At 49.5% G+C, this 12,980-nt stretch overlaps 1 protein-coding gene, 1 long non-coding RNA gene and 1 other non-coding gene across 5 annotated transcripts; 2 read left to right on the top strand and 1 right to left on the bottom strand.

The window, feature by feature from the left end:
* Positions 1–290: 290 nt before the first annotated feature.
* Glrx5 (glutaredoxin 5) lies at positions 291–7,962 on the bottom strand. The gene is made up of 2 exons (XM_021647007.2): positions 7,622–7,962; positions 291–872 (listed from the first exon to the last, which is right to left on the bottom strand). The coding sequence occupies exons 1-2, from the start codon at positions 7,905–7,907 to the stop codon at positions 697–699; spliced, it is 462 nt and encodes a 153-aa protein (XP_021502682.1). The 5' UTR covers positions 7,908–7,962; the 3' UTR covers positions 291–696.
* A 139-nt stretch (positions 7,963–8,101) lies between these two features.
* On the top strand, positions 8,102–12,980 carry LOC110554380 (uncharacterized). 3 transcript variants are annotated; one of them, XR_009593074.1, is made up of 3 exons: positions 8,102–8,433; positions 9,818–9,974; positions 12,423–12,980. It is a non-coding gene; the product is annotated as an uncharacterized LOC110554380 (long non-coding RNA). The 3 variants fall into 3 exon arrangements; XR_009593073.1 differs by having other exon boundaries at positions 12,459–12,979; XR_002476776.2 differs by having other exon boundaries at positions 8,104–8,433; positions 12,440–12,979.
* LOC132655636 (small Cajal body-specific RNA 13) lies at positions 9,313–9,587 on the top strand. Its single transcript, XR_009593425.1, has one exon. It is a non-coding gene; the product is annotated as a small Cajal body-specific RNA 13 (non-coding RNA).

Here is a 12,980-nt window from a genome sequence, read left to right as displayed (position 1 = left end):
ACCCTGGATTCCAACCTCAGCAACACGGTAGCAGATGCTTGACAACCCAGCACTTGGAAGGTGGAGGCAAAAGGATCTAAAAGTCAAGTTCACCTTTGGCTATATGATGAGTTAATGCCAACCTGGAATGTACAGAAAGGGGGGGGGGGGAGATAGGGAAGAGAGAAGAAGGCAGGAAATGAGAAGCAAAGGGTAGGAGAGAGAATGAAGAAAATACAAAGAAAAGACAGCTAGTTCTCAACATCCTACAGATCTGTACCTGCTGGGGTTAATTACTCACACACACATGGTCTGTGTTGGCAATTTATTTAAAAAACAACAACACTCCAGACATCTCCTTTTCTTTTCTGTCCATCATTTCCCTTATAGGAGAAGTTACAAAAACATCAGGGCAGTTGCCACCTTTACAACCCAACCCACGTACGAGTCAGGAATGACTCCTGAACCCAGCAGAGAATAAAAGACAACGTAAGAACAGATTTGGGTTACAGCAATACCGGATTACAATGCCAATTTACAGTGCAGTCGTTATAAATTCACCGTAGGATATTCTGAGCCAAAGACCAAAGAAAAAGCACCTGCCTGCTTGCAAGCCAGGAGGCCCAGCGCAAGCACCACAGCAACAGACACCACGTAGTAAGGCTTCTCTGGCAGCGACTGAAGGCGGGCACTCCGCTCAGCAAGGACCCGGCGCCCTCACTTTGAGTCTTGGTCCTTCTCGTCTAAAAGGGCAGAGCGGATCCCCAGCTTTTTAAGTTCCTCCACCAGGTCCCCATTCTGGTGCATCTGCAGAAGGATGTCACAGCCCCCCACAAACTCGCCATTGAGGTACACCTGTGGGATGGTCGGCCAGTTGGAATAGTCCTTAATACCTGTGGAGAGATGGGAAATGTGTCACTGAAATGCTCAGAAGCGAGAGAATCCACCACAAATGCCACACCCCCAACTCCTGGCAGAGACTGAGGCCCCTCCCTAGGGTCCCTCACTCCTGGATAGTGAGTGATGAGTTTCAAAGCCAAATAGACAGCACATCACTTGACAAAACACAGCTTTTCTTTCAACCTTCAGCCCCTGAGGTTTTCATGAGAATCAGGTGAGGCTCTTAGTAATACAGATACACCAGCGAGGAGACTCACACCAGGGAATGAGACTAACCAAGGCCCGTGAGACAGGAAAAGCTGTAATTATCCACTCAGGTCATGTTTTCAGGGAAGAAATGTCACAGCTTCACTCCCAAATGTGCTGTGAAATGTGGAGCTGGCTGATCGAATGACCCCATTTCTGCCTTCTTCCTGTAGTTCTGACCGTGAAGGCTATCACTGACCTATGACCGTGAAGGCTATCACTGACCTATACTCAAGACACTGAGTGCATTCTACCTTTGAGGATTACTGAGAGGCACAGAAAACAGAAAACCCTGGTCTATGGCTGCAACTCCTAAGCCCCAGGTTCTCAGCTCCCTGAATGGAGCTGGTGACAAACACAGGTATATAGCACGCAGTGATTAGTATCAGGTGTCACTGTGTGTTGTGTGTGCGTGTGCACTCACACACACGTACACACAAGATAAATGTAATGACAAGTTTTTGAAGGGCTGGGAATATAGCTCAGTAGTAGAGCATTTGGCTAGTGTGAGTCACTTAGTTCAATTCACCAACAATTAACAAAGGTATAAATACTACAGGCAGGTGTTTCTAAATGGCAAAAATGAGCATGCAAATACATAAATAAGTGAGCAGGTGCTTCCAAAAAAATACAATAGTACACCAATCTAAAAACCAGCCGCGGTGCTTCTTATGTAGGTAACTAAAGCACAAGACTTGTTCTTAGTAACATATCATTCAATTTTTTTTTTCCAAAAAAAGTCACCAAATTTGAGTTACATCACAATGTTCTGAAACACTGAGTTGCTGTGAATGACAGAGCTGGAGGGACCCTAGGTTACAGCTTTTATCTTGCTTCTGCAGACAGGGAACGCTGGGTGGGTGTGGTGGCCCACACATGGAAAGCCAGCAATCAGCTTAGGCTGGCGGGGCTTCACAGAGAGGCCTTCCCAAGAAGGGGAGGGGCTCCAGTAGAGGGCAAACCCTACCAGTCTCCACAACAGCGGTATCCAGCACACAAAGCTACCTGCTAAGTCCAAGGCTTTCACCACACTGGTGTGGGGTGAACCCTAAACAACCACTCAGCATGGAAGTCGTGTGGATCTTTGCATTTTAACCTTGACCCTCAAATGCCAACAGCCTATGGATCAGTTGCAAATCTTTCTGGAGGAGGGTGAGGTGTGGGAATGAAGATTTACATAAACACAGGCTCTTCTGGGTCTCCTGAAGTGGACCACTCCTGAGCATGTCATCTCTGTGTTTCACAACTCTGATTTCCTCCCCAGGAACCCTGCTGATTACTTTTGCTGAGGACCCACTGCTTTGAAACACATCAAAATGAAAATACACTTGCTGCCTGAGGGCCGCCCCAAACCACACTGAACTGTAGTGTCATAGTTTTAGTAAAATCTTTGTGAGAAAAGAATGAACTGTTTTTCCACCATCATTATTCCCAAGAGAGACAGGGCTTGCTTTGGCTTCCAGTGCCCTTGGATACAGTCTATTAATGCAAGAGGTCATGGTGGAGGAAGCTGGGAGCTGGCTGGCCACAGGGTGGCAACTTTATACCACCTCACTTCATTCAAGCCCTGCCTGTCTGGTCCCACACGGAAGACTCTTCTACTGAGGACTGTGTGACTGGAGCTCCACCAGAACACCCATCACATAGCTGCCAACAAGTGGCTCTCAGACCAGGCACTGTCACACCCCCTCACAAACTCGACTGTCTGGCCTTCTGGCTGACATTTCAAGAACTCTCCACAAGGACAAATAAATGGCAGCATCTTGGCAGGACTCAAGGTGCTGCATGCTGATGGGTCATCGGGGTTACTTTTGTGTTACTATTGTTGCTTGCTGGGAAGTTTTTTATTTTGCTTTTGGTTTAGCCCAGGCTGGCCTGGAACTCCATCCATATGTAGCCCAAGCTAGCCTCAAAACCTGCAGAGTTACTCCTCCCTTAGCCTCCAGAGTGCCGGACATGCAGGTGTGGGCCACACGCCCTCGCTAGTGAGTTTCAATAGGTCAAGTGATACCTGAGTCTTCTTAAGGGATAAAGTGAGTAAAGGTCTATTAAACACTTAAACACTTACTAAACCTTAAACACAGCAATGACCCGTAGAGCTCATTTCAGGAAAACATTGTCGTGTCTGTAGATGAAGTTCACGGGAGAGTGGGCTTCACCGGGTGGAGTGATTCCCAGAGTCCCATACCAGCTCTGTGATCTCGGGCTTGGCGTGTCACACCCTAGGGTTACATTTCCTTCACTTCTCCCACCCTGGAGACTGGACCTCAGCATGGAAACCACAGAGCCTCGGGAGAGGACAGCAAAGGCTGGACAGACAAGGCTCAGGCACACACATCAGCCAAGCAGGCTCACTGGCCTCTAGATGCAACCAACTATTGCAACCAATGGTGTCAAAGTCTCCCATTCTCAGTTTCCTGGACTGCAAAGTGGAAGCACGCTGCCTCTCCATGCACTAACAGGAAAGTAGCATTTACAGAGCTCAGGGCTATGGCACTTCACTTCATGCTCCTTAAGCACTTTCCATAAATAATCCTATTTAACCAATATAGACATCTGATATAATTATCCTGTTTCACAGATGAAGTTAGGGATCAGAGAAGGTGACTTAACCAAAGTCACAGAGTTAGTGTGTGGTGGGTCCAGGACAGCATCTAGGTTTCTAAAATCTAAAGCCAGCCTCGGAACCCAGTGCCTCACCATAACTTGTCCTGCCCTCAGCTACCTGTTCACTGCACACGCATGTACAGCACATGGGACTGATCTACACCTCTGACATGAGCATTCACAGCTGGGATTGTGCCATCAGTACTCCTTGCCACTTCCTTTTGACCAAATCTGTTTCTGATGTTTGGCCATGTCAAGCAAACCTGGATCTAGTTTGTTTTAAGCACAGTATAGCTTTGCCCTAAAGCACCGAATACCATCTGCCAATCCAGTCTGCTACTTGTGCTCACCCCCACCACAAGCCACGTTGTCAGGAGCACCTTACATGTGTATCTTATTCTGTGGGACCCTCTAGACCTGGGGCACTAGATAAGCCAGCTTAAGGCTAAACTTCTCCCTACCTTTGGGAATTAAGTTTTAAACGTCTTTTTTTTTTTTCCTTCAGTGACAGGATTTGTCTGTGTAGCCTTGGCTGTCCTGCAACTCACTCTGTAGATCAGACTGGCCTGGAACTCAAGAGATCTGCCTGCCTCTGCCTCCCAAAGGCTGGGGCTAAATGTGTGAGCTGCCACCACCACCCAACTGCAAATAAAGTTTAATTAAATTCATCTTGCTCACTGATTATACAGCATCCAAGTCTACTTTCACCCTTCAACAACAGAGCAACAGAGGCAATGGGGACCCAGGAGCCCAGAGACACCAGGCCCTTCCCAGAGGAAGTCTGTCTCCACCCTAGACTAGCTCTGTGGGAGAAGAGAAGCAGCAGCTCTGCTCATCTCCAACACACTGACTATCACGTTACAATTCCACAGTGCTGGTGCCAGATGCCCACAGTACATGGCTTGGCCCACAGAAATGCCCACACATTAAGTGAGTATCCAACCTCCAATATTTGCCGAAGTAGTAAGTACCCAACTATTGCCTTGAATGCCCAGACACTGCTTCATAAACACTTATGGACTGGAAGAAGGGGCTGAAGAAAAGAGTTCACTGGTGGGTCACAGTGGGACTCAAAAGAAGAGCTTCTAATATACATAACAGCCAGTGAGAAACCCATGGGAGACAAAAATCAGCAGCCAGCAGGGAAGACTCCAAATGTCCCACCAAGTCACAGACATGTCCAAAGTGACAGCCAGGCCAGCTACTCTGACGGCGTTACACAATGTACACACTTATGGCAATGTCACGTAGGCTTAGGCATCAAAGAGCTTACAAGTTATAAGGACAAGAAGACACAAGGTAAGAGTTATAAATTCAACGACATTCAACCCCCTACTCTGGTAGACCCTGTTCCTGATATAACAAGCACGTGCAGATGGAACACAGGACTGTCGGTGCGCACACAGAGAAGTCACGTGACTGTGACATGACTGTGAGTAACACTAGTCTCTCCCTAGTCCTAACATCGTCACAGAACACCTGCTGCAATGCCTGAGCAACAAGCCTGCCTGAGGCAGCACGAGGCAGCACTATGCCCTAAGTCCCTTCAGAGTCCTGCAGCTGTGGCCTGTGTGTGCCCCAGCCAGTAAAAGGGAGGGCCAAAAAGCACCTCTGCACACACTTCCTGGACCCTGGGTAAGAACCAGGGCCCTTTGTACAAGCCTGGCACAAGGGAAAAGGAAGGGCCAATGCTATAGCGGCCCTCACACTTCATGAGGGTCCCTCCTTGCCTGGCAAAGCACACATGAGCTGCCTGCCTGCCCCTTGGCAAAGTCAGGGTGTAAACAAGGACTTGAAGAGTCTCCACACTGTAGAGGCCTAACCTGTGGCAATCAAAGACCCCAATGGGGTGGGAGGGCACACACACACATCTCCATGCCCAGTCCAAATGTCAGCCCTTCCACTAACCTTCACTTTTCTAAGCCATCGGAGACACATGTTTAGTTGTTTGGATCACACACTTATTAACCAAACTAACAAGCCAATGAAATCAACAGTCAAGGGCTGTGTCTGGGCATGACACCTGTAATTCCAGCACTAGAGTAGCAGGAGGATCAGTTCAAGTTCTGGGCCACCCTGATCCACAGAGTAAGTTCTGGACCAGCCTGGCTAGCCTGTCTAAAAACAAATCAAATAAAAAATAAAAAACGAACAACAACAAAATGCACGGGATAAAGTCTCCTGTCGTTTGAGCACCTAATGGCACAGATCAGATGCCAAGCATGTGAGATGGAAGGCAGAACACCTTCCTGCTACTGGTACCCATATTAGCTGTATTCCATTATATATAACCCCCAGTTACACTAAACAGGGGAACATAAAACTCTAAACCAAAGATCCTCAGATTTCATATTAAGCAAGATATCAGCAATGCAACTGCCTGCTAAGCGTCATGCCTGCAGAGCAACTGCTGGTAAGGTCCTAGCTCGGGGCCTGCAAAGTAGCTGCTTATCTTCCTCAGCAAGGAACCACCCCTGACCCAAAACTACAGCATGCCCTGAGCCAGATAACCCCAGAGCCTCACAAGCAGCCAAGTTTTAGCTGAGGAGGAAAACACAGGGTTCTGAGCAAAATGCATGGCTTGCCATTATTCCTGAGAGGATTAACTGGCCTTCCTTTCTCTACTTTACTTCAGTTTGGCCTCTCAATACTATTGTAGGGAACAAATGTAGGGTCAGCCACTTTCGACAACAGAGAAAAGTACTTTGAAAGCCATCGAGTTTGATAATAAAGCAGCTGCCATTTAGTGGGTACCTTTCCGTGCCTGAGAAAAGGACATTTTATACAGTATATAAGGAGATGGGGAATTCCCACAATGCAGTGCAGGGTAGCCTTGAACCAGTGAGCCTCCTGTCTCGGCTTCCAGAGTGCTGGGGTTACAGAAGTAAGTTCCTATGCCCAGCTATAATTTTTGTTTTCTCTTGTTTTCCCGTGGACTCTGCCAGGTTCGGTGTCATAGTCTTCACTTTACTGAGAAGGAAACGAAGATTAGGTTGTACTGCAGACCGACCATGGACGATTCAAGCAAAATCTGCTCTCCACAGCCCCTGCCTGGCTCCTCAACATCAAGAATGACCACAGGAAGCAAGACTATAGTCAGTAACTTCAAAAGTCGCACACCCCATTCTGACACAGAAAAGTCACCTTTCAGCAGCAGTTTTCCCCATCACTCCGCCCACCTTGACCAAGCAGGAGACTGACAGTGAGGTGCTAAGGGCTCTCTCTGCTTGTCAACCAAACGTCAGGACCGAGTCTCTTCGTCTCAGGGTCAATGAAAAGCTAGCTACAGGTCTGGCTGTTCTGTCCTTTGCCCTTTGGGCTCCAACCTTGCGGCAGTCTGTTAATCTGGTGGGGGTCAGAAGTCATTGTGGCTTCCTCTTCCCGCTGAGCCTCTCCCAAGCCCCAGCCCTCACACCTGCCCTTCTGTGCTACGGTTTCTAAAAACCAAAGTTCTTTTCTTTCCCCCCCGCAAATCAGATCCCAACATGGACCACGGTGAAACCCTCTCTGCAGCAGGAAGACAGTCCCTGACACACGGGGCCTTAAACATTAGTGGCCAGCCTTTGACCTCGTTAGGCACACACCGGCAACAAGTCCCTCACCTAGCAAGTAGGCCGCTGGCTTCCAAGCCCCTCAGAGTGTCCCCAAATGTGCCGACAAGTCGCGGGCCCTCGCTGCGAGTCCCCCTCTCGGCCGGCCACTCGCCGGGCGACCCGGTGAGAGGGTCACTCTGCTGACCACCCTCCTCCGACGCAGCCCGAGACAACCTCTTCCCGAGGCGCAGGAGAGGCGACCCTCCAGCCCAGGGGGCTACACCCTCAGGGCCCTCGCTCCCGGCGATCCGCTCGCGTCCCCCGCGCCCTTCGCTGGCGGCTCCCTCGGGCCTGACCTTGCCGCAGCTCCGGGTCGTCCAGCACGTTGTAGGCCGCGTAGTCGCGGACACCGTGCAGCCGCAGGATCTGCACCACGGCGTTGCTGAAGCCGCACTGGGGCTGCTCCGGCGTCCCCTTGAGGAACACCACCACTTTGTCCTTCTTCACCAGCGCGTCCAGCTGCTTTGCCTGACCGCCAGAGCTCGCCGCCCGCGCGCCGGCCCCTGGCAGGCCGACACCGCCGCCCGCGCCGCGACCCCAGCGCAGCAGAGCCGCCGCCGCCCGGCTCAGGGACGCGCTCATGCCGGCTCGCTGCCCACCGCCTCTGCGGCCGACACCGGGCTTACAGAGGCCGCGGTGCCCGGCCGGCCCACCGAGGGCTCTCATTGGACAGGCTCCGGGCTAAGGCTCGTGATTGGACAATACCGTCTCGACTCCGCCAATCATGTTGCCTAGACCGCAGCGGTGGGCCGTCCCTGGAAACCGCGTCCTACGGGCTTGCTAGCAAGCGTGGACGACCGCTTTGAGTGTTGATTGGACAAGCTGGACGTCCATCAGGTCACAATGAGGGCCCTCCTGAGACGCGACTACAGGAAGACGACTTTCTTCACGTGAGCGGTGGAGGCCTTCCCGGATACTAGAGGGTGACAGGATCGGCGTTAGGCGGGGCTCCTGCGGCCCGCGGCCCGCCGGAAAAGAGGGACTTCCAGACGCAACTTCCGGTTCCGTTGGCGGCAGATTCCCCCCCCCCACCTACGGTAACGCGGCCGGCAGTCCTGCGATGGCGTGGGCCAGGGAGATGGTGGGCATCCGCGCCTCACCCGCTGAGGTGAGCCTCGAACTCGGCGTGTCCTGGCCTCCCCGGGGCGCCAGCCACGCCGTGCCCTGCTGCCTCGCGTGGGATTCCTGCTCTAGGATGATTTTTCTGAATATAAAAATATAACTATTATGTGTCTGTATGATCTGTGTGCATGCACCTGGCACAGTGTGTGAGTGGAAGTCAGAGGGCAGCTTTGGGTAGTCAAGTCCCTACTTTCGCCTTTTACTACGGATCCAGTGATAGAACTCGCGTTTGCAGGGTAAAAATCCTTCGTACCCACTGAGCCATCTCCCTGGCCTCTAGATTGATGTTCTTTTTCTTAGAAACGTATAAAATGCTGTAGTGGTGGGACGGCGGGTTTTGGGGCTCGGTGACCCTTCTGTCCACCTAACCGCTTGTAGCGGGGTCAGGAAGGTTTATTGAAACAACTAGGAAATTGATGGGCGCCGGGCCCCGTGGAGTTGTCTGCACAATGCCAGCACTCCAGAAGCTGTTGAACTGAGGCGTTCTAAACGAGCCCGGGGCCATATAGCAAGACGCTTTAAAGAGGAAAAAAACCGCATGTGAGGAGATAACTCAGTAGCAGATCGCCTTACTAGTGTAAGCGATGTCCCGAACTCCATCCCCAGCACGTGCGCACAAGTAATAATAAAAGAGTGTGCTGTCGGTGAATTCCAGAGCAGGTGAAGGTGGCCACTGGGTGGAGTTCTTGCACAAAAGTACAGGCACGCCTGCTTGTGTTGGTGCAGAAGAGAGAGAAGGCCTGCCTGCTGCATGCTCTGCTCCTCGTTTTCTATATTGCTTGACACCCACTTACCCCCCAAAACAGAGCTCTAGACATGGTAAGTGCTCTTACTGGTAGCACCAGGGCTTGGTGACATGCTGCCTGATCTGTAGTCTTGGACCTGCACTGGGTTGGTGGTACCCTAGAGCACACCAGACTTGCAGAGAAAGCATACTCCAGAGGAAGCTGAGGCATGCCTGCTCAAGGGCCAGCGGTTCCATGTGCAATTTTCCTCTGATAGTTCCTGGGTACTGTTGCCACGGTGATAATGGCTGTGCCGTGTCATTGTCGATCCACCAACAGTCAGAGAAGCTTTGCAGTCAAGATATTGTTTGGCAGACGGAGTGGTTTCTGTTGGACACTAAGTACTGCTACAAAACCTCAAGTTACTAGTAATGTTGCTGGAGGTGACCCGTTTGCATCCTGGGGAGTAATTGTAAAACCGGAAAGGTCACACAAGTGAGCAGTGGAGTCCAGTAAATCGTGGCTCAGTGGGAAACAGGAAGACAGGTCAGGCCACTGCCCAGTGTCTTCCTTCTCAGTCAGTTTTGTTGGGGCTTGCTCTTTTCCTAATGATGAGCCCAACACTAAAATCTTTTTATTTTGCAGACCCTTTGATTCCAGGCACCACACAAAGACATATACAAGAAATGCCGAGATGAAACAGCTGTTCGGAAAGTCAAGCATCTGCACCTTTAACAGCAGAGGGTCTGTTAAGTTGCCTCCAGAGTCAGCAAGCTTTCACTCATGCTTCCATCGCTGTAAGGTAGCTTTACTTTAAAAAATAAATAAATAAATAAACGCTAGCAATTCGCTTCTCAGAAACTGTGTGTCTTGCCTACTCTAAACCATCTGGCTATTGTGCTCACTGGGTGAAGGGGAAGAATTTGCAGACTGCTCTGAGGCCCTGGATATGGACCAGTAATGGCAAATAGCATGTCGCTCACTCTTGGTGGTGACAAAATTCCTAGCAGAAACACCTTGAGGGAGTATGGGTTTGTCTCATAGTTTGAAAGTATAGATGTTGTGGCAGGAGCTTGCGGTAGCATCTGGTCACACGGGTCACATGGCATCCACAGACAGGAAGGAGAGAGATGATGCTGCTTAGCTCCAGGTGCCCATCCTACAGGATGGAGATAACCCGAAGTCAGGGCGGGTCTTCCTGCTTAAACCTTTCTGGAAACATCCTCATAGACAGATCCAGAGGAGTGTTTTCATGATTGTTAATCAAGCTGACAATAAAGACTGAACCATCTTACTGACCTACACTTAGTTGGCCTAGGCAATAGTTTTTCTCTAAGTTGTCAGATATCTAATTCATCTTTCATGTAACTTTAAAGTAACCAAGCAGGAAGACTGCTGAGCTCATTTTTCAGAAATGTAGTGCAGCTGGGTATAGTGGCTCATGCTTTGGATACCAGCACTTGGGAGGTATAGGCACACGGATCTCTGAGTTCAGGGCCAGTTCAGTCTACATAGTGAGTTCCAGTCTAGCCAAGGATACATAATATAATAAGACTGTCTTAAAGTGTATGTGCCCGCATATGAGTGTGTATGTAACACTTTTGGGGGAACTGCTGCTTTAGAAATCTTAAAATGAAAGTGTGGAAAAGGCATACTTCTAAAGCACTTGTCAGAATTGTGCTCTTAACATTCTGTATGTCAGCTGAGGGTATATATCCTTATGGGGAAGTCGGATGGGAACTTACTTTCAAGAGTCTTAGAATCTGGGTAAAAACCATAATTCAAACCCAAAATTCACCCAAGAAACATGTTGACTCGGACATCTAACCATGTCTTTCCTGCATACAGACGAGACTTTGCTATACTTGGTAAAAATCCTGCTTTCCATCCACCTCCCAAAGCACCATGGCCAGTAAAAAATGATGGATCTTTCTGTATCTTAGCCCCAAACTAGCCAGAGTGGGGATTATGGAGTGGAGTGGGCTCCAGACACTGTCCCCATTCCTTCTTGCACACCTAGTGCCACAGTCCTCCACTGTCACCAGCTTTTAAAGGGGAGGCGGGGCTAGAGAGATGGCCCAGTGGTAAAGAGCATTGGCTGCTCCTCTAGAGGTCCAGTTCCTAGCACCCACATTGTAGTTCACAACTGTCTATAATTCTGGTTCCAGGGAATCCAACACCCTCTTCTGGCCTCTGTGGCCAGTTTGAATGTGGTGCACATGTAGGCAGGCGAAACACTTGTACACATTAACCAAAAAATTAGACAGGTTTGGAGGTTCATAAGACCAGATGATACAGTTGTGTCTGGCCCTGCTGCCCAGCGCTTTGAAGGTACTGCCCCAAGAGAACTGTGGCTGCCTGGGTTACAGAGATGGGGAGCCACCAAACCTTCCTACACTAAAGATGGCCCTTAAGACCCAGAAACCACCAAACTGAGATGAAACCTGACCCATCCCTGTGAGACACTGAACTGCTGTCCCATTTCTTCAGAGCATCACTCAGCCCTGCTATTACCCTGATGCCCAGACAAAACCTAAAATAAATATGTGGGATCCCAGGCGTAGCCAGTCCTCCCAGAGCACTTTCTCATCCCCAGGAGGGAGCAGTCCTTTTTGGATTTTGATTCCCTCTATCTCTGACACAGCTGGTTTGTATTTTATTTTTGCTTTGGTTATGGTTTAATTTTTCATTACATTTTTTGAGATGGCCTTGCCATTAGAGCCTGGTCAGGCCTGAATCTGAGCTCCTCCTGCCTTAGCTTCCTGAGTGCTGGGATTACAGGTGTATACTGCCATGCCCAGAAGCATATGGCTTTTATGAATACTCTTGACCTTGGCTGGGAACAGCCTATTCCATGCATCAGAGGACTGCTGCCACACAAGTTCTCCTTGCCTGAGTCAGGAGTTACTGCTGAGTGGAGACAGATGGTGTGCTGCAGTTGGGTTAGGTCGGTCTAGAACACACCACAGAGAAGATCTACATCGTGAAGAGCCTGGGTTCCAGTCCTAAGCATGCTGAATACTTGAGTTTTCATCCTTGAATTTCCTCACCCTTCTGTTTTCTGTTCTTGTGTTTTTTGGAGGATGTAGCTGTGACAGCCACTGAAGGTTGTGTATATTTCAAGCTTTGAGTGTTGTGGGGTTGTAACGTGATCTGCTGTGCCCCTCTCCTGTGTTTCCCTCCTTCTGAACAGTCGACTTAATGTGATTCTGTCCTGTGTGAATACTTGTGATTTTGGTTCCCCAAACAGCTTTTGTGTTCACACAGATCTGTTTGGACCTTACAGTAAGCCTAGAGTGCAAGGTGTGGCAGTGTGTGCCTGTCTTCCCAGCAGCACGGGAGAGACTGAAGCCAGAGGATGTCAAGTTGAAGCTGACCCTTCAAAAAGAACGGAGGATGCAGGCCATCGATTTTGTTACTTTCATGTTCTGCTTTTATGTTCCTGTTGAATTATAGCAATACCAGAAAGTCCCTCAGAATCCTAAGTGATATCTGCTGGCTTGCAAACGCATGCATGCTGTGCTTCTGTATACATGTAGATACATGCATGTCTACATAGGCTAGTGGTCTTTATGGTTTATAACATGGTGATGATAGTTCTGATCCAAAGAGTTAATGTAGTGAAATTTTCTTTTGGTTTTGCTTTTTTGGACAGGGTCTTACTCTGTAGCCCAGGCTAGCCATGAATTTGCTGTGATCTTCCTGTTTCTGCCTCCAAGTGCCAGAATGATTGTAGACGTGTACCATCATACCACTAATAAAAAAAAAATCCAAACCGTGTTTTTCACCTCTAAAAGTGTGCTTGCTC

This window comes from Meriones unguiculatus, chromosome 7, assembly GCF_030254825.1.
Source record: "Meriones unguiculatus strain TT.TT164.6M chromosome 7, Bangor_MerUng_6.1, whole genome shotgun sequence".
Taxonomy (NCBI): Eukaryota; Metazoa; Chordata; class Mammalia; order Rodentia; family Muridae; genus Meriones; species Meriones unguiculatus.
The sequence above is the reverse complement of the archived record's forward strand: the minus strand, read 5'-3'. Positions and strand labels throughout refer to the sequence as shown.